Raw genomic sequence first — 20,358 nt, 5'->3', positions numbered from 1 at the left:
TTCACACGACTTGCTTGATTAAAGCTCAAATTTGCCGTCAATGTGTGCAATTGTGCCACATTTCTCACTGCTCATTTGCTCCATGCCATGGAATGCTCCTTCGCCCTCACTTGCCGCATTCTTCTCGGTTCTATTGCTTGTCCAAGTTCCATAATACCTCCAGAAAGATTTCACTAGAAATGTACTGAACTTAAATCCCGGTCAGGCGTTTTGCTCTACATTGATTGGCATAATTGATTGCACCTTGTGTGTCCTGGAGGAAGGGCGAGTGAAGCCTTTCACCGCCCCATGGACACTACTGAGACACTGGTCAGTTTAATGTGGGTTTCCCAAAAAAACATGAAAGTTTGGTCATTACGTAAACAGAATTAGGAATGGACCGCAAACTTGTTTTTATTCATAGAAAAAAAATCGACTACAAATTACATCAACAAAAATGGGCAAATGTTAATTGTATCGAAGACAACATATCAAAAAGGTATAGTCAAAGTCTAGAGAAAGTTGTAGTCAGTCGCTCACTTTAAAAAGAAGGCTAGTTAACTCATATTCATCACCAACCCAAACCCCCACTTGTCAGTTTCTTTACTCAGTTCATAACAGATACAGATGATTTAGTATAAACCAGGCATACAAAATCAAAAGATACATATTCAATACAAAGAGATACTGCAAGCAATACATATGTACAACACATTCAAGTAATTCTCCAAAGTAAAGAGATGGATTGATGCCAATAAAGGCAACTTGTCTTTGTTGAATGGTCCAAAACGATATTTTCTTAAATTAGAATTGATTAATGTTCTAAAAATGCCAATGTATACATAACTCTGCACCGTCTTCAGTGTCAGTATGATGAACTGCATACAAAAATAGATACAATATGAATGCGTATGATTTTACACAAAATAAAGCACCTCTATTCATTTGTATTGGAGAATATGCAAGACTGAGTTTTCTACATTAATGTGTGGCATTAGCATGTACCATCGCAAATACAGTATTAGTTATGTACATTCCTGTACTACAAGAGAAGAACTTAGTAAACGTATGTGTGCGTGGTGCGAATGAGTCAAAAGATTTGATTGCACCAAGAAAGCAGAATCAGGTTAAGCTTAGGTTTCTGGATCAGATGAATATTCAACTTCAACATTCAACAAACATTTGTTAAAGGCTTATGCTGCAGGACCACAGGTCGTTAAATGAATGAATAAGGAAACCATTTTACCACTGCCTTTAAAGTGAGGGATATCAGCAAGGACAATGTCTTGCAGCTAGGCTACCTGATAGACGAGTCTTCCCTTTCTAAAGTGCACAGTATCACAAACAAGATTACCGGTTTAAGTCACCATCAGTTTGGAGTGTAAACAAACGTCAGGAACAATATGCACATTATGACGTAATACTGTAGGTCTAGAAACCCAGAGAATCTTAGAGAACCCCACCTTATGTTCTAGAACCTTCTCGTGCCCAGGGTGAATCCTGGGGATCCAGCCATGTAAATACTGAACAGATGCCAGCGAGACACAGTTAAAAGCAACACCAGTTCATATCAAGTTTAGACTCGTTCCACCCGTAGATTTGAAATCCCAGGACTCACTGAGACATTGAGTTGTGATCCCCGCATCGGGAAGCCCACAGACCTGGTGTTGTGGACACTATACCAGACCACATACCACCCAGACCTTCTAAGGCCCGACAGAGAGATACTGTTCTGAGTCTGGAAAGAACATTATGTTCTAAGTGGTTATTATTTTGGCCCTCAGCAAGGCCAGGGGTCTCACAAGGTCGTCCCTGACCTTCTGTATAAACCACCTCTTGTTTCCCACTCCTGTTTGACAAAGGGAGTGGGAGGGGTTAGCAGTTGGCCGGATTTTGGGTCATATTTGTACTCACTGTGGCTGTGTTGTTATATCTCCAACATGCAACACTCTGGTTAGCGTGAGATGACACAATCCTTGAGGTTGACAGATATGTAATTGTAAAAATATCCAAGTAATATAATGGTAATAATAATAATACTAACAATAATTTGGGTTATTCCTCGTTTAGGAGAGCAGCTTTTAGTGAACAACAACATTGTTTGTCATGTCGTTGACATCTCAAGACAGTAGTTTGTCCTTAATGTTTGACCACAAATCAGACATTAAAGGCACAGCATCTGTAACAAGGTCCTCTAAACAGATTCATCTTCAAGCAAAGAGATTCAGAATAGGAAATAAACGTTGTAATCATTTTCACTCCACACAACTAATTATGTCAAGCTGACTTGGTGTTAGTACCGAGCATTGTCAAGTTAGGGTTCTACTTGAGGGTTCTGCTGTGGTTCTCCTCAGTGTATTTATCTCTGAGGGTCATCCTGTGATGTTGAGTACTCCTTGAGGAACTTGATATGGAACTCTCGTACCTTCTCCAGGAGAATCTTGAGCTTCTCAGTGCTGGGCAGGATGGTCATTCTTGAGAAAGACAAATGCACAAATCTTTATAGTTCTCTACTGGGCATGTGTGTGTCATCACCCAAGTCATTCTACCTCAACTATAACATGTAACATGCAACTGGATATGGCAAAATAGCTCAGCTGTTGTGGTGATGCACCAGTTACACAGAAAGAACAACAACTTCTGAAACACTTGGACGTTTTGAGTGTGTACGGGGCGAGGCAAGTTAGAAGTGGGCTGTGAGGAGGGTGAAGGGGAGGATTATCAGTCAAGATGGATACCTGAAGTGATAGGTCCCTTCTCTCTGTCCAAAACCACTTCCTGGTACGACACAGATGCCGGTCGTCTCTAGCAGTCTCAGACAGTACAGCATGTCAGCTGGCATCCCCCGATTCTGATGGACCAACACACACACACACACACACACACACACACACACACAACAACAACACACGGCCGTTGTAATACACAGTGATATCAACACTAAAAGGCTCCGGGGGCTAACACTTGATATGGCATGATGAGTTGACAGCTTTAGAATAAGACAGAGACTGTTTCACTGGGGGCTATGGGCTGAGGCTGAGCTCTCCAGACCTTGGCCTCGTCCACGGCGCGCGGGGGGATGAAGATCTGAGGGAAGGCGTACATGGCTCCCTGGACCGGATTACACTGCATCCCCGGGACCGAGTTCAGGATCTGCTCCGTCATCTTGGCCTTCTCAGCCAGGACCCCTAGCACTGCACTCTTCTCCTGGAACACACACAGCATATTTTTTGTATTGATCTGAAATTGGCATTTTAGGCCTGGAATGATCTCATCAGTTAATCCTACAAACACACACACACACACACAAACACACCTTGAGGAAGCGGGGGTAGGAGGGTTCTTCTGGGCGTGGGGGGTTGACGATGACGTCCATGGCTGCCTGCCCAGAGACTGGAGGACACAGACGCACAGACAGCAGCTTCACCATTTGGGCCCTGACCTCCGGATCCAGATTCATCACCTCCATATAACCCCCTCGGAAACCACACCTGGATACGTGAGTGAATGAACAAGACACAAGGGACAGCAGATGTTTGGGTCAGCACTGGGGACAGACGCACGCCAGGCCTTTCAACAGAACCTTATTCAAGCAGAGGTTAAAAACACTGAGTGGAAGATCTGCCCTCTCTCTTCCTTACATGTCCTGTCACTCTAAAAACGAAACTGTCTCTATCCCAATGAAGCAGAAATGCCCTGAATATATATTTCAATACAAAGACAGGGAGTGTGTGTGGCGCTAGAGGTCCAGGCCCTGCCTACTCACTCCCCAGTGTAGCCCTTGGACGTGGAGTGGAAGGAGGCCAGTTCCACACTGTTGTAGTACTCTGGGCCCATCTCATATAGCACCTTCTTAAAGGAGTGGAACTGATGATCTGGAGAGTACACGTTGTCCTGATACACCTGCAAATAGAAGAAGAAGAATAACACCGGGCTAGGGAACTAATAACCTTCTCACGGAACCAGGTTGCATGTGTGCGTGTGTGTGTCAACAAGATTAGAGTGTCAGTTACCTCATCAGACATGACAAACAGATTCTCCTCGTAGGCAAAGTGCAGGACCTCCTCTATGCACTTCCTACTCTGGACCTGGCCTTGAGGTTGAGAGACAGAGAGAGTGAGAGAGAGAGTGTGAGGGAGAATGAGAGAGAGAGGGAGAGGAAGAGTGTTGTTAGACATTTTTCCTATGGTCAAGCTTTGAAGAGGGAATGGAGGGTGAAGTTCACGTTGGTGTTACGGCCACGGCCTGGTTCCTGTCCCTTTTACACCCCCTGCTGGTTCACCTGGATTATCCTGCCAAGACTCTACACACCTGCTGCCCATTACCTCATCATCCTGCCTACTTCAACCCGGCTTTCCAACCACTCCTCGTCAGATCGTTGTCACAGCTACTGTGGTAGTATGCGCTTTTGACCCGCAAGCATTGCTTGATTCACTTGCCTTCTGTAAACCTGTTTTCTTTGTGCCCAGGATCGTCATCCGAGAACCCAATCCCTGTCTGCCTGCCGACCCGCTGATTCACCAAACAAGACCACAACTCAGGACTACACCGAATAAACTAACTAAATCGTATCTGTACTGTGTTTGGGTCCACTCTGTACCACACCGTAACAGTTGGAGAGACACAAACATGTATAGTGAAACCTGAGAAGAGTAAATCACAACTAGTCAGAATGTGTAACTATGGACACCTTTGCCCTCCTCGGTGTCACTCTACCCTGGCCAGCTCCACTTACTGTCTCACCTTGCCAGACCTCTAAGATTCCTCTTTCCCAACGACAGCAGACCAGGCTGGATCCACATGTTGTGCCAAGCTGTAAGACCTTTGGCCCACTAACAGCTCATGCACCCTTACTCATCAGTGGCACATGCCACTGACGTGCAAGTCATGTGCTCAATGTTCTAGTCCTACAGTACATAATATCATCCTCTCTTGACATCCTTTCTCCTGCATATTGTATGTTCAATGAAACAAAGCCTGGATTGGTGCAGGAAACTAGTTGACATCCTAGCCAGGTTAAATAATGTATTCTAATTGAGGACCTACCTGTGGTTGCCAGGTTTGACCATAATACAGACTGTTATTGGGGTTTTTGATCGTTCTTGACAAATTCCCACCAATGGGAGTATGAGTATATAGTCTAGATCAGGGGTCCACAAACTACGCCCCGCAGGCCAAATACGGCCTACCCCGCATTTGGACCGGCCCTCTGAACAATGCCAGACATTTTTATATGCATAAGTACGTAAATGTTTTGATTTCGATAGCAGTGAATATGAAAAAAGGTTATTACGATAGTAATAATGCTCTTTTAATAGGCTATATAACCCCTTGATATGTACGGATGTATGGTACATAACACAAATAATAATCGAGCATAATAAATACATTTTAAATCATAATGAAATCTCCACAATAATACTTGTAGTCACTCCGGCCCATGTCATTTTCTGTTACAGACCAACCCGACCTCACATTAAAGAAAGGAAAAATGATCTGGCCCTCGCAGAAAAAGGTTTGGGGACCCCTGGTCGAGATAGTAACCCATTAGTGGGGTTGTCAGATTTGAATGTAGCACAGACTTTTACCCACCGGTGGGGTTGCCAGGATTGATGATACAGATGACCCTGGGCTGGCAGTGCTTCTTGGCAGCCTTGTAGGCCCTGTGCAGCTCGTTGATGTCCAGAGCCCAGCAGTTGGCCTCGTCCAGGTAGTAGTTCACCTGGACAGCCTCCATCTCTGTGAGGGCTGCAGAGTACAGGGGGTACTGGGGGATGGGGATCAGCACACCTGTACGGGACCGGCCCTGGCCAGACACCAGCATCTTCAGGATGCTCTGCAGACAGGGGGGGGGGGGGGGGGGGGGGGGGGGGGGGGGAGAGACATGTGGCATTCAGGAAGCACGTTCCACTAGTCAGAGAGGCCTGTTCTGCCGTGGGATACAGAACCGCACAGCTGTCTGATGAGACTCTCTACTCCTCTTCCTCCTGAACACAACCATGCATCGGTGTTCTGACAGCTGACTCCTTGGTTTGTATTCTCAAAATACATTTAAAAATACGACATCAACAACAACTACATAGATAGAGCTATTAGAACAAATGCACTGCGAGGATCCACAATCTCATCAAGTGTTTCTCCTGCTGCTCACCACAATGCCGTCACTGGCCCCCGTGGTGAGGTAGATGTTCTCCCAGTTGGCTGGGACCCCCTGGTCCCTCTGCTCGATGTAGGCAGCAATGTCCTGGCGGATGCAGTCCACCCCCTGGCTGGCTGTGTAGGACCCTGCAGTACAGAAACACTCACATGAACCCTGGGTGCCAGGTCGCACAGCAACCAACACACAAGCACAGACCTTCTCTTTGAAAGCCTGCATCTTCTCCAACTCAACTATTTGTGTTTAACTACATAGTTATAGTTCTTGTTATCGTCCTGTGGGCCAGCCACACGCACTGCGTATGTGACTATTTTTTCACTATGCATTTATTTGCAGGACAGTAAAAGCGGGTCTTCGGAGAGCTGTGTCTGATGCACTGCTGACTCAGCATGTCTTAACACCCAGAATATCACTGAGGCTGACACGCAACATCCTGTTCTTTGTCAAAGGAACCAGGCTGAGCACAACATAACCAGAACGCTAGGTCACAGATCCTACAAGCTCAGCATTCTGGGCACAGGCTACAGCTGTGGGGCTCCATAATATGAACACCGGAATGGGAATGCAAGCAATTTGCAAGCCCACACACACACATACCAGAACAACTTGTTCAAGTGCATGCAAATAGACTCCACACTTTTGACCTAGATGGACGCACACAATCCACATGTTGGGATCCATGACCACATGTACACTTGCACAAATACACACATGCTCACACACCCACTCTCTCTCACACACACACACACACACACACACACACACCAAGGCTCTGTCCCCCACAGCCCTGCAGGATGCGTCTGGCGCGTTGCTTGGCGTCCTCTGGGAAGCTGGGGCTGTCCAGCAGCTCAGGGAAGGAACAGAGAGCCACCACCTGGAGACACAAACACAGACACACTTAGACCTGCCTTCGCACAGCACTAACCTCACATAGCAACCTGTGCTAAGCAGAGTGTAATAGAGGGAAGGGGCTTCACGAGGAAGAACAACTTTTCTACAAATTTTAAAAATTGGTTTTCCTCTTGCAACTCAATTTGAATGCTTTCCTCCTTTAATAAATGTCCTTATTGCACCTAATTTTCCTAGTATTGCTCTGGTACTAAGGATGACGGGATGAAGGGGAAGGGATAAATGGTCGTGGAGGGGGAGCAATGAAGGTTGACGGGGAGGGATGAAGTTTGGCACGGAAAAATAGAGTTGTGGAGGGGGAGGGATGGGGGAGGGATGGGGGAGGGATAGAGGGTGGAGGAGAGATGGAAGGTTGGTGAAGGGGGAAGGGAAGTAGGGTTGTTTGGAGAGGAGGTATGTGTGCCTGCCAGTGAGAGTGCCAGGGTCAAGATGTTTGGTGTTCTAGACCAGTTACACTACAGCCCCCGCCTGTTACAATCCTTCACCAAGCTCACTTGAAGGCTTGAATAACAAATCTTAAATTCCAAAATTGTGTGTACTGGAGATTGCCTCAAGCAAATGGCAAAGTACAGTACCTATTCAAACCAGTTTTAATTTAGGTGGGGTGATGTGGGTGTAGTAGGGCAAGAGCCTGACTCATACAAACAATAACTCAATTTTAGAAAGGCTGCCTGGCAAGTTTACCGATCACAGGGAAACTGAAACATACTGCATTTGTTTCAATGACTGGCGTGTTGACCAGTTTTGTTCTGTGTTGATGGGAACTTGCAGCTGGGGGAGGCCTCAGAAACACAGGCTGTTGTTATGCCCTGGTGGGGTAGTTGCTATGGCAACCTGGCGCACAACGCTGATACATAATAGTAACCTCGCTCTCTGGAATGTTCGCTTGAAGATACCAACTGACTGGCAGTAAGACTGAAAAGCAGACCTCTTTTGCCAATATCGAAATTGTTCAAATGTTATCCTAATCAATACACAAGTTGCACAGTGTCCCAGTAAATCGAATACAGACATTCAAATGAACCTTGAATTGTAATTTATTAATTCTAAGTCAATGAACAAGATAATATGATTACTGTTACAGACTTTCATACAGGAGAGACAACTACTAAAAACAAAAAGTTCTTTAGGAATTCAACCCTGGCCCCCCACCAAATCATTAGCCGTTTGTTTTCTGTAGCTAGACAGGGCATTAGCTGGACAAGTTGGATCTGGAAGCAGGTCAGTTGGATGTGTTTAGAGCTGCTCTGTGACAGTTGTCATGACAGCACTACCAGTTCTGTGTTATCCCACACCTTACCTGGCGGAGGAAGGTAATTGGTTTCTGACCCATGGCGTGTGCATCTCCAATATTTGCCTTGATGACTTCCTGGAAGGGTTGCTTCACACCCTGGTAGGAGCAAAAGAAAGGGTTTGTTACACACAGCGTCTGACCATTTTAAACACAAATACCAGTTATAAATATAAATACTAATTTGTGTATATCAAGGTTATACAAGTGTCTGTACAGTCCATCAGTAACATATTATTCTCCTTGTGGTAGAACCGTATCCTACATATCATATGATGGGGAAGGGGAAGCTATTTTTGAACCTAGGCCAATTGACCAGAGGGCACATTACAAAGACAAATAAAACCATGTACATTGGCACATACACACATCAAACCCATTTGCCATGATCAAATGTATAATTTCATGTCCCCAGACCACCAGCAAGGCACCTGTTTCAAATCGATCATCAAGGTCCCTGAAAAAGCAGACTTCATTGAGCCATGCATTCATCAGCTGGGGTTTCTCATGAAGTGTCTGACTGAGAACTATAAGGGAAGACCTTCAGAGGAGAGCTTAGGTTGGCTCCAGTGTTATTCTACAGGTAGAGGCAAAGGATTTGTGGCAAGGACCACAAAAAGGTCACTTCGATCTGTGATGGTGCTTTTTTTTAGGCCAGTTTAGGATGAGATAAATCTGCATGATAGACTTGTGAGGGTGAACTCACTATAGAACTCTAATGTGAGCAGAAGGAATGCTAGTTGGCTGAATGCCAATTTGCCAAACCAGTTCACCAGTTCATCGTCTTTTCTGGTTCATCTCCATGACCTAGGGATAGGAGATGGCTGAATCACATCTTTCACACACAACAAAAAAACAATTTGTCTGGGGTGACGGGGTAACTGACTTAGTAAACTGTCGAAATGGACAGTACACAGTTGTAACGCAAAGATTCAGCTCGTGAGTCATATTGGGGATCTAGCTAGCTGCGTATTATCTCTTTGTAATTTACTCACAGTAGACAATGTAGGAAGTAACTAGCTTGCTACATATAACTGCATTAACTATCGCGGTATCTTGCATCATCCTATGCTAGTACACTCAGATGAGAACCCATGAGGAAAAGGAAGGATGCAGCGCAAAGAGGATGATGCAACACGGAACTCTTTAAGCTCCATCTCTATCACTCCAGTCCTCACAGTATTGTCCTGGAACAGGTTTAAATAACGTATACAAATGCCCCTAGCTAGTGTGAGCTAGATATCTTGAAACCAATACTTCTCATTCGCTGCCTTTAAAAAACAACAACCATGAAGCTATTCCGTTTCTGTCAAATCTGAAATCATGACGAATTGAGTGTTCATCACCTGCTGTAAACCTCTCTCGATGTCCCGAGCCTTGATGACAATTGGTCCTCTCACAGCGTACTCCACCGCTTTCACATGCGGGTTCAGGGTCTCCATAGTCAAGGTCTTCTCCCGAATCTTGCCTCTGTGTTGTGCTTCCACGGTAGCCTCAGCTGTGCTGAATCGCTTCAAGCCATACTGCTCTACCGGCCCCTGAGTTATCAATCGAATCAAGCTGACTACACCTGATGATTCCAGTGACTTTGACCGTAAAAGAACAGACGACTGATTAACTGCACCTGCGACAAACAACCGAAAGTCAACGTTGTGAAGCCGATACATGTTAAGATGTTGCCGGTGTTGAATTAATATGCCACTGAACATAAAACAGGCCAACGACACGATGCTCAATCACAGCTAAAGGTAAGAATGTACTATTGTAATCAAAATTTTACTGTAGATAATTTTTTCAAATGAAATCCGTGAGTGTAAATCGTTAGCATCTGATTCTGTGATAGACCGGTTAGCTTTCAACAGCGTCTCACTCATAACATCGGAATCAAGTGACAATCTGAAAGTAAATGCCGCGACTCCCTGAATACATTTTCGATGAGGATTCTGGGTATTGTGTTTTTGTTGCATTGGCATTACGTGTCGTAACGACATACGATCATTTTGCAACTACAGTACCCAGTGAGGTGTTTGAACTGGATTGTTGATATTTCACCAAGCGATCATTAGAATACGGTGGCCCTGAAGTGCAAAACACAACGGCAAATAGGAAAACACAACGGTAAATAGGAAAACACAACGGTAAATAGTAAAACACAACGGTAAATAGGAAAAGACAACGGAAAATAGGAAAACACAACGGCGAATAGGAAAACACCACGGCAAATTAGAAAACACAACGGCGAATAGGAAAAAACAACGGCAAATAGGAAAACGCAATGGCAAATAGGAAAACACAACGACATTTAATTCTGACGGAAAAGGTAGGGCCTATCTAGCAGAAGACGGACCCTCCTGATTGGACAGACGGACTATCTGTCTTTTAACAGGAAGAAGACCGCCTATTTTGAAAACATGAACCCCTTGAAGATACTTTCGCTATTTTTAAGAATGATTTTGATGCAAGGCATAGGCTACATACCACGTGATAGTTGATATTGTCAAATGCAGTTATCGGTTTTCGTTGGCATACAAAGTTAGTCTTCTCTTATTAGCGTAGTTAGTGATTAGAGCTAGCAATGAATTGCAGATCAAGGGTTCCTATCGTCCAGCTGGCTCTCAACGCTTGGCAGATATTTCAGGTCCATGCACTAAAAACAATGACCCTCTCACTGGACATATTGTATAATAAAATGTTTTAAGGAATGCAATTGGTTGCCTTGCATATTCTGTTCTATTTACCAAACTCCTTTCTTGTCTTAAATTGAGCAGTTGCTGGTGTGATTGCTATCTATATTAGATTCAACTTGCACCAAGTAGGCTACTACAAATATGAATCCTTAAATTCAAGTCTTTTATTGTCAGGTGCACAGAACAACACAGGGTCTAACTGAGCACGGAAATTCTTAGGACAAGAAGCAAAGCAACCATATAACATAACATGGCATATAACATAGGTAGCTACACAGAACATAACATGTTGTTAATGTGGTAAATTGTAAGTGGGCTGATGAATAAAACTAAAGAGTCCCATTTACTTCAACAGTTGAAAGTTAAATATTCAGTAGAACTATAGTCCTCAATGTGCTGTTCGTGTTTTTCACCGCACCTTCCTGTTAACTCTTGTATTGTCTTACATTATACACACCACAAAAAAAAACGAAATTGACACACATACACACACATACACCCAAACGCATACAATAAGATAATTACATTATTTGTGCTTCTGATTGAACTCAGACAAAGCTAAAACTTATGTGTGCACTGTGCATGTGCAGCATCTCCCCTCCCTACATGACTCAAGCTCACAGACAAAATAAAAACAATTTCAGACAAACTAAACCAAATTTCAGATTAAATAAAAATGTCTTCAAAGCATTGTTTACTAATGGGGAATGCAGTCAGAGGCTACAAAGGTCCTGCAAATGACAGTACCCCCAGTGTTCTTTGCTGAAGCCATGACTGCATATTTCAGTGCCCAACAGGGTTAGGGTCTCAGCTCTCAGATCTAAAGGTTGTAGATCTGATACTTTCAGATGACCAGAAGAAACAAGAGTACAATGATTTAGAAGAGGAGGTATCTGCAGAAGAACACGGGAATTACACAACCCGGAGCATGAAGCAATAATACACCTCTACTTTAAAGAAAACAGTTATGACAGGTCTGCTGTAATAAAAACAAATAGTTGTCCACTGATTAAATGTAGCCTTTCTGCAATGTGAAGAGGTAAAACCTGCATATTCACAAATGTTGTGATGAAGTACAGGTTGTTTCTTCATGCAAAAAAGATTAGAAGTTTAAAATTCAATTGAGCTGCTTTATTTTAGGGGTTTGGTAAAGGTGGGTCATTTTAGACCTTTGGGACAAGGGGAGTGTACAGATTGTAAAGACAACACAAGGGTTAAAAGACAGACAGTCCGTATGTCCAATCAGGAGGGTCCGTCTTCTGCTAGATAGGCCCAACCTTTTCCGTCATAAGTTAATGTCATTGTGTTTTCTATTAGCCGTTGTGTTTTCCTATTTGCCGTTGCGTTTTCCTATTTGCTGTTATGTTTTCGTATTTGCCATTGTGTTTTCCTATTCGCCGTTGTGTTTTCCTATTTGCCGTTGTGTTTTCCTATTTGCCGTTGTGTTTTCCTATTCGCCGTTGTGTTTTACTATTTGCCGTTTTGTTTTACTATTAAACTTTCAAATTATCAAGACAGTGGTAGACAGTGCCATCTGTTGGATAATGGTTAACATTGTTCATTCATTTATTCCACTGTCCGAATTGCCTTTTGATCCCAGTATCAGTGCTCTTTTCCTCAGAAATGCAAATGTTGACTATGTATTTGATTGCATCATATTTTATTCAAGCTCCTTTAAAATGCAAATTCATTAAATTGAACTATGGGAGTAATTTATTAAAAAAATCATAATTCTTTGTGGGTATTTTATAATTAGGGACACACAGGCATTTGAAGGTTGCTATATCAATGCTATAGAACATGCCCGGCCAGTAAGCAAAATAGGTGAGTGATGAGATAATAAGTCTGTAATAAATCAGATCATGTAAAAAGAACAACTAATTGTGTACTCTCAACCTGTATGAACTATTAAAACAAATTGTACCATATACACATTGAATTTCAGTGCCCAGTCTGACCTTGTGTTGTTCTGTGTACCTGACATTAAAACACTTGAACTTGAACACATGTTGTTTCAGACACACTATTATTACATTATGACTATTTGAAGATAGACTATTAGACATTTTAATTAAAAAAGTAAAACTTGCTGTTAGCTGTTGGTAGTGAGGGGTACAAAGGTATGACTCATATCATGAGTATTTGGAAATAATTGAAAATACACAACTCCAATTGAGTAGGGACACCTTTCTAAACATACATCATTTGTATTATGATGCTTATCCCACATTAGTGTTTGGTCGACCACACTATAGGCAGCTTTAGTCTGTCCACGATACACAGTTTCCAAGTAATGACCCATCTGGGGGGGAAAGGATGCATGGAAACAGGGAACACAGAAGAGAGAGGTACAAGGTGAGGGTAAACCTTATCTGATATATTCAGTCATGCTCCTGAAACAAATACTGTTCTTTATTTGGTGATTTGGTTTCTAGACTAACATAATTACATAAGCCACATGACTGTCAATGGGAGGTAAAGTAGCATAAGTACTGTGTTCCATGAAGGGTGGGGTGGAAAAAGGGTTTTTCCATATTAGTAGGTTTTTGCCTTCTAAAAGAGCATTTTTCATAAGCTCATTGTTCTTGAATCATAGACCATAGGCTATGTTACATGTAATTCATAGAGTTTTCTTTGTCATCTATTGTATTAATAAACACCACATTTAACATAATATTACAATTCACACACACACACACACACACACACACACATGTGTACACCCTACATATACACACACCATATACATACATACAGTTGGCTTAGAGAAGCTATATTTGGATTTAACCTATTGCATTATTTTCAGCAAATGCATTGTGTCCTCTTAGCATAGTTATTCAACCGTGTGATGCCTATACCGAGTTAGCACGCATGCTCAGTAGCCTAATGGACGTTAAAAAAAAATGCAAGCATTACCATGGCTCTAAATTCCATCTACTGTAGACTATTTAGGCTGAGTTGCATGTGGATACAGCGCATGTCATACTAAAGAAAATCAGAATGAGGTATTTCTCCTTAATGACCAAGTGCGCATGGTCAGTGTTCTGGTGTGATTGCAGTCGGTTTGGTTTGTATGTGTGTGAGGTCGATCAGCTGCCGTTCATGTAGCCTATTGCAGAAAGAAGTTTTACAGCAAGACTTGGTCGAAGTGTATTTCGTAAAGAAACATTGCATCTTAAATCAGAATATGTCGGCAAATAAAGCAAAGAAAGTAAAAATGGCTACTAAATCATGTCCGGAATGTGACCAACAGGTGAGAATACAAATATTTTGTTTGCATTATTAATTATTGACTTAGTTGTATATGATGTTTAGCTAATCCTAAACCGAAATCTCTAATAATATGACGTCGAATCAAAATAATAAATGATATGATCATTTGAATGATAGCCTATAGCCTACGCTAAACCATACAAATAGATTCAGCATACAAATTCGTCTATATTTAATCATTTCATTTGGCAACACGGCGACGCTATATCGTTATTAGACGATGGCTGACTAGTAGCCTACTGTTGGCTATTAAAGAGATCGTATTGTTCAGAAAATGTACCACATAATTTTGCAATGTTTTGATACTCTAGCCAGCCTGAAAATGTGGTAGGCTATCGTTCACTTCCTACCTCAAAATGTTACAATAATGCATTAGTGATCTACAATCGCTTGTTTATAATGCGGATATCGAGAAAGTTGTACAAATCGCAATAAAATTGCCTATTGAAATGGCGACATGTGCTGCTTTCTGCTGATCATTTCCTGATATTTTTTTTGCAATATAACAGACTAGGTTACCATTTATTTTGATAAAGTAGTCTTTTGGATCAAGCAGCATAGCCAAACTGCTCGAGTGCTTTAAAACGTTTTAATGTCACGGCAGCAGGCACGTGTCCTTAGCCAACTGTATGTGGTGCGAGGACTTTTTCATGAATCAAAGGACATTGGTTTTGATTAGGAGGTTTAGCCTCACATTTGAAAGAGGGTTTCACACTGACTACGCCCTTTATTGAAATATTAGCATGGTAAACAAGTTTATGTAGCAAAATCAGGTTTAGATTTGCATGGCAGCCTTCCATTTTAACAGCAGCAATCCATAATGTTAAATAATCTATATAACCTTGTTCCTCCCTGTTTTTGTCTAGATCCCAGTTGCTTGCAAGTCCTGTCCTTGTGGCTATGTGTTCATAAGCAGAAAGCTTTTAAATGCCAAACTGAATGAGAGGTCATCACCAATAGGTAAATAAATGGCCTTCTATATATAGTTGAATGCCCTTCTTTTTTATTTTAAATTTGTAATAATGGTATATAAGATATATATTATTAAAATGCATGATGATGATGATTATTATTATTCATGTATTACATAATGTTTTTGAAATCGTAAAGAGTTGATCTGCCTATTATTTTAAAATACCATGGTTGTCATTATTATTGTTTTGTGTTGAGGGTGTTTAAAATCAGAGTTAGCATTTTGAACTAGGATTCCTTGTTTGAAAATAATTCACAAACTGTGTGATAATATGTAAGGTATTTTTTGAAGAAACATTGTGACTTGTAAAGCTTTCAGTGGAGGGCATTCAGATGTTAAGTTTCTGGTCAGAGTTGTAAGCAGGATTTGTCAGTGGTGCAGTGGTAGCTTGGTTTAAAAAGCTGTTTGCCTGAATTGGAAGCCTACTGGAGGTGGGGGATGGGAGCTCTGGCTGACTGAATAGCTTGTTCCCTTCCTGCACTTCTCGCTAGAAGGCCACTACAGCACATAAAGTAGGCTACTACTTTAGGTTGTTGTTGATAAGAGAGGCCTGCATAGTTTCTGTGTGAATATGAACTTGTGTTTTTAGGTATTTGTTCTCACAAGTCTTGAAAGAAGGTTCCTTTGTGTAAAATATATTAAGTTTCTATTTGAGGTTTTGCTGCCTCTCTTTGAAGCAGGCTGTTGTAAGACATGGGGATGATTGAAAAGAGAAGTCCTTGTTTCGTCTCACTTTTCATTGGCATTTAAATTGTTTAGTTTAGTTTTCTGTGTTGGATATTTTGGGGAGTATTTTGTTTGTACAATTTGTTTATTTTAAAGTTTTAAGTATATTTGATGATATACTCATCCTACTCATTATTTTGATATCAAATGAATACCATTGTGTATTGTTTCAAGTACAAAATAATCTGTTCCCCAGCACAATAGGATGTCACATGCCTAGCGGCTCATTATTTAATTTCAGTTGAACTCTGACACAATAACATGTTTGTAATCTAGCTCAGAAATCAAACACGATGTAGTATTAACGGGACAACGAAACAAATGTATTTAGAACAGAATTTGGTAACGTTTCATGTGATCACTGCAATCACTTGACAGGTCTGGACGTTATGTTTTTGTGTGTCTATCAGATAAGTTTGATCCAAAGAGGAGGAGAACTGAGAGGATTCGCAGAGATAAGATTGACTCTCCCACAACCAATGACATGGAGAACAGCAGGCAGTCCCGCTCCAACAGCCAATCGGAACAGATCCGACGCGGACGAGGACGACCAAAGACGACAGGGCTGAAGAAGCAGGAGGAGGAGAAAGGTAACATCGCAGACCTGCTTAAATACTCATCCAATCCATCCTTCCTCCTTACCTTCCCTGAGCTAATCTTCACCCTCGTAATAGGATAGGAGAAAGCCTCTACTCCTCGATGGTTAACTGGCTGTTACCTATGATCTCAGAGCAGACGTATCGCTACAGTGAATTAAAAAAAAAACAACTTTAATTATTTGGTGTTAATTGTTGAGCGTTTGCCGCATTTGGTCATTTAGAGAGCGGATGCTTTATTGTTTCTGCACATGAAAATGTGTCATGTTGCCCAGACACATGAAGGAGGGTGTTGATTATGTAGGGGTTGTCAGAGCTGTAAAGATTAATCATTTACAAACAGTCTCTCTCTCTCTCTCTCTCTCTCTCTCTCTCTCTCTCTCTCTCTCTCTCTCTCTCTCTCTCTCTCTCTCTCTCTCTCTCTCTCTCTCTCACACTCTCTCTCTCTCGCTCGCTCGCTCGCTCGCTCAATAAATAAATCATGCCGTCCTTGGTTTCAGCCCAGCTTTGTCAGCCCATCTATAAGGGCAGAGCCTCCTCTCTATTCTGTGTCTTTCCTTAAAATCCCCATTTCCACTGACTTTGAAGCACTAGTGTTGAGCTCTAAAATGGTGGGATACATTTAGATGACACATGGTAAGGAATAACGTGTGTTAAGCCTGTCTGATCATGTTAAATCGAAAGGAATGCAAAGGCTATAAGGCACAGGGGAATCCAATTTTACAATGCCCAGCCATACATGCAGATACAGTTCATGAATACTATTTTTGTTTTCTTTTGCTGCAGAAAAACAAGAGAAGGAAGTGGACATTTATGCCAATCTCTCAGATGAGAAGGCTTTTGTTTTTTCTGTGGCCCTGGCAGAGATCAACAGGAAGATCTTGGGCCAGAGACTGATCCTGTAGACTCTGTGGATCAAACAGAAGGAACAGCCACCAGAGACTGTCTGTGGTGAGAGAAGGACTCATTAACCACCACAGACATGTGTCTCTGCTCCAATGGGAAAGTTAACTCTGACCTGGAAGGGCTTTGTCTGCAAATAACCTTGGTGTCAGACGATTGGACATGGCCTGGGGTGCTGAGGGAAGCAGCAGAGATGCAAGCCAACAGGAAGCGTTCAGTAGAGTGAAATATTTACAGCAGTACAGGCCGATATGTAGTGCTTAGATCTGACACATGCTGAGCACTTCTATAGGAACTACTCTATAAAATACATTTCTAGCTGATTGTAATGTAGTGTTGAAGCCTGAACAGACTCTCGTGCCACTGAATGGGAAAACAGGAACCAATTGATTACAATTTTTCTTAGGAGTCGTTCTGAATATTTATCTTTTATTTCAATTTTATATAATATGTTGTAGATTATCATGTCAAAGTCATAATATTGTGAGGCTCAGCTTTGTTGAAACAGCGTTTTAAAACTTAAAGGGCATATGTGTTGCAAGGTAATGTTGCATGGCAACAGCATTGCAACTGACTTCTGTGGTGTTCTTGGCGCCTCCTTGATATTTGTTTGTGAGTCTAAAGGCTCTTTTTATACCATGCAAAACACTTTGTGAGTATGTTCTCGGCTATACTGTTTATTTATAATGCCTATACTACCTTAAATTAATATCTTATCCTTTGTTTTTATGTTATTGAATGATATATTGTATGAGCTACTGTGACTGTCCCAAAGTTAAAGATTCAGCATAGATCCAATATCTAGTTAGGTGGAGAATCACAGCTCATTGAGCTCTAATTCTGGAGTCCTTGTCTGGAGATTTAATGTGGATGTCAGCATATGTACAAATGTAAATCAAAACCTTCTAAAGACCAATCAGATCAGTGGCTCCTTTATTTCACAAACACTGACATTGTCAAGGAATACTGTAATCAATAATTTGAATAAAGTTTGTTGGTACAGGTGGATGACATGACTCCTTTTTTTAACAATGTATTTTCTTTGCCGCCATGTATAAAACTCCATTACCCAGCTAGCAATGAGCAAAGGTCCTCTTATACACCTGTTTGTGACCCGACTGCTTCCCTTGGATACAGCTGGTGCTCTTTCACAACAGGCACATACAAACACAAACGACAGACTCTCCTGTTAGAGGCTCAGACACCTGGAACTCTGCCCAGTTTCCATGGAACCTCTATGCACACCTCACACTGATGCTAAACAATTGAAATCCGAATGTGTTTGCAGCGTAGGAAAATAATTTGAGGGTGGAGGCAGGTTTGGGACTCAAACAGACAAAAAAATGTTGTCTGTGTAATATGTTGTAGCTTTTTTGTACTGACCTCAGTACTTGTAAAGTTGTAAAAGACAACACCATGTAGAGTGGCTTGAGGTAGTTTGATTTGCATAAGGAGGGCTGATTGGAGGATTCTAGCTGTGATGCAAAAAACAACTTGAACCTTTCCAACCCACTGATTCTTTTGTTCTTCACAGTTATTTAAACACACTGCCTACCACACACAAGATCACCATATCTGTGTACAACCCTTCATGACACATTTTTTAACATTTGAAAAAAATTAATGGCTTAGCGTGTTCCCACATTTTCACAAGGCTTCATAGTAAGATTGTCTGTGATCTGAAATGTAGAGCATGAGGGGAATGAATGTTGGTTGCCAAGGGAAATCTCCCAGTTCCTCTGTCCTTATTAGGTCTCTGAACAAGTAGGGAGTCAGAGAGAATGGAAAGGAAAATGTGATTGTGTGTGTTTGTGAGGGGGGGAGGGGAGAAGAGCAGAGGGGAGAAATATATACCAAATCAGATGGATCTTCTTCATGTGGCTCTGTGGCTGATGTTGAGCAATACACTAATGCACTCATTTTGAATAGACCAGCCTATTAGAGAATTCTACAGGGGAACAATAAATGTATCTTCTCTTTCTCTCCTGCATCTCTCTCTCTCTCTCCATATTTTTAACACACACTTCACCTTAGCCTTCTTTCCTTTTCAAGTGCAAGTGCAGTGTACTCCAACTGTTTTAAATAGCTAGTTGAACTAGGTCAGGAATATTTTCCAATCCAGTGATGCAGTTCCCTCTGTCAGCCACTAGAGAGCAGTCCAATGACGCGAAGGAGCAGCTGCGGCTCACAAGTGTATTATTCATCAACCCAGTCACAGGCTTGCAGCCACCAGTGGATTACCTTTTGGTGCATCATGACTCAGTAAAGCACTGGCATTGTCCTTTCTCCTCTTCTTCAGTATGTCGTCATGAGGAACAAACCATACAACCGTGCACCTCCAAAAAACAAACCCATTGACTTAAAAAATGATCCATATCAATCGCATTTAATTTAAAAAAATGAAGGAAAAGACTGAGGGATTCATATTCTGTTTGGGTTTTTCTCTGACAAAGTGGATTAACACGTGGAATAATCAGTTACCAGTAGAACAAAGAGACATTTGAAAAATATGTTTGCAGCTGTGAGGGAGATATCAGACCTGGGTGGACATGTTTGAGAAAGGATGGGTACAGGATATGTGAACAGACAGTATACACACGTGTAACCCCCCTTCTCCCCGACACACACACACACATACACTCACACACACACACATAAACACACTGCATGAATGGCAGGGTCAGTCATTCAAACGTGATGACAGTAATAAATAAGCTTTGGGTGATGCTGATGTATAATAGTCCTTTACAGTCAATGTCCAGCTGCAAATTGAGTCATGGACCACACAGTGAGGAAGTGAAGGTATTAAAATGCTCATCAGTTCTTCCTCCTCCTCCTCCTCCTCCTCCTCCTCCTCCTCCTCC

The 20,358-nt window shown here is 41.9% G+C and overlaps 2 protein-coding genes and 1 long non-coding RNA gene across 3 annotated transcripts; 2 read left to right on the top strand and 1 right to left on the bottom strand.

Moving 5' to 3' along the window:
- Positions 1–377: 377 nt before the first annotated feature.
- Positions 378–10,243, bottom strand: gpt2 (glutamic pyruvate transaminase (alanine aminotransferase) 2). Its single transcript, XM_084681898.1, has 11 exons — positions 9,683–10,243; positions 8,346–8,435; positions 6,902–7,010; positions 6,131–6,264; positions 5,572–5,815; positions 3,993–4,072; positions 3,746–3,882; positions 3,296–3,470; positions 3,031–3,186; positions 2,718–2,830; positions 378–2,453 (listed from the first exon to the last, which is right to left on the bottom strand). Exons 1-11 carry the CDS (start codon positions 10,043–10,045, stop codon positions 2,339–2,341), a joined length of 1,716 nt encoding a protein of 571 aa, XP_084538024.1. The 5' UTR covers positions 10,046–10,243; the 3' UTR covers positions 378–2,338.
- On the top strand, positions 3,270–4,550 carry LOC146247178 (uncharacterized). Its single transcript, XR_014732223.1, has 2 exons — positions 3,270–4,374; positions 4,449–4,550. It is a non-coding gene; the product is annotated as an uncharacterized LOC146247178 (long non-coding RNA).
- A 3,690-nt stretch (positions 10,244–13,933) lies between the features above and the next one.
- Positions 13,934–18,502, top strand: c19h16orf87 (chromosome 19 C16orf87 homolog). The gene is made up of 4 exons (XM_084681900.1): positions 13,934–14,276; positions 15,163–15,256; positions 16,406–16,585; positions 17,378–18,502. The coding sequence occupies exons 1-4, from the start codon at positions 14,097–14,099 to the stop codon at positions 17,494–17,496; spliced, it is 573 nt and encodes a 190-aa protein (XP_084538026.1). The 5' UTR covers positions 13,934–14,096; the 3' UTR covers positions 17,497–18,502.
- Positions 18,503–20,358: the final 1,856 nt, after the last annotated feature.

The sequence above is a fragment of the Hypomesus nipponensis genome, chromosome 19 (genome assembly GCF_054491055.1).
Source record: "Hypomesus nipponensis isolate SF chromosome 19, ASM5449105v1, whole genome shotgun sequence".
NCBI classification, from domain to species: Eukaryota; Metazoa; Chordata; class Actinopteri; order Osmeriformes; family Osmeridae; genus Hypomesus; species Hypomesus nipponensis.
The sequence above is the reverse complement of the archived record's forward strand: the minus strand, read 5'-3'. Positions and strand labels throughout refer to the sequence as shown.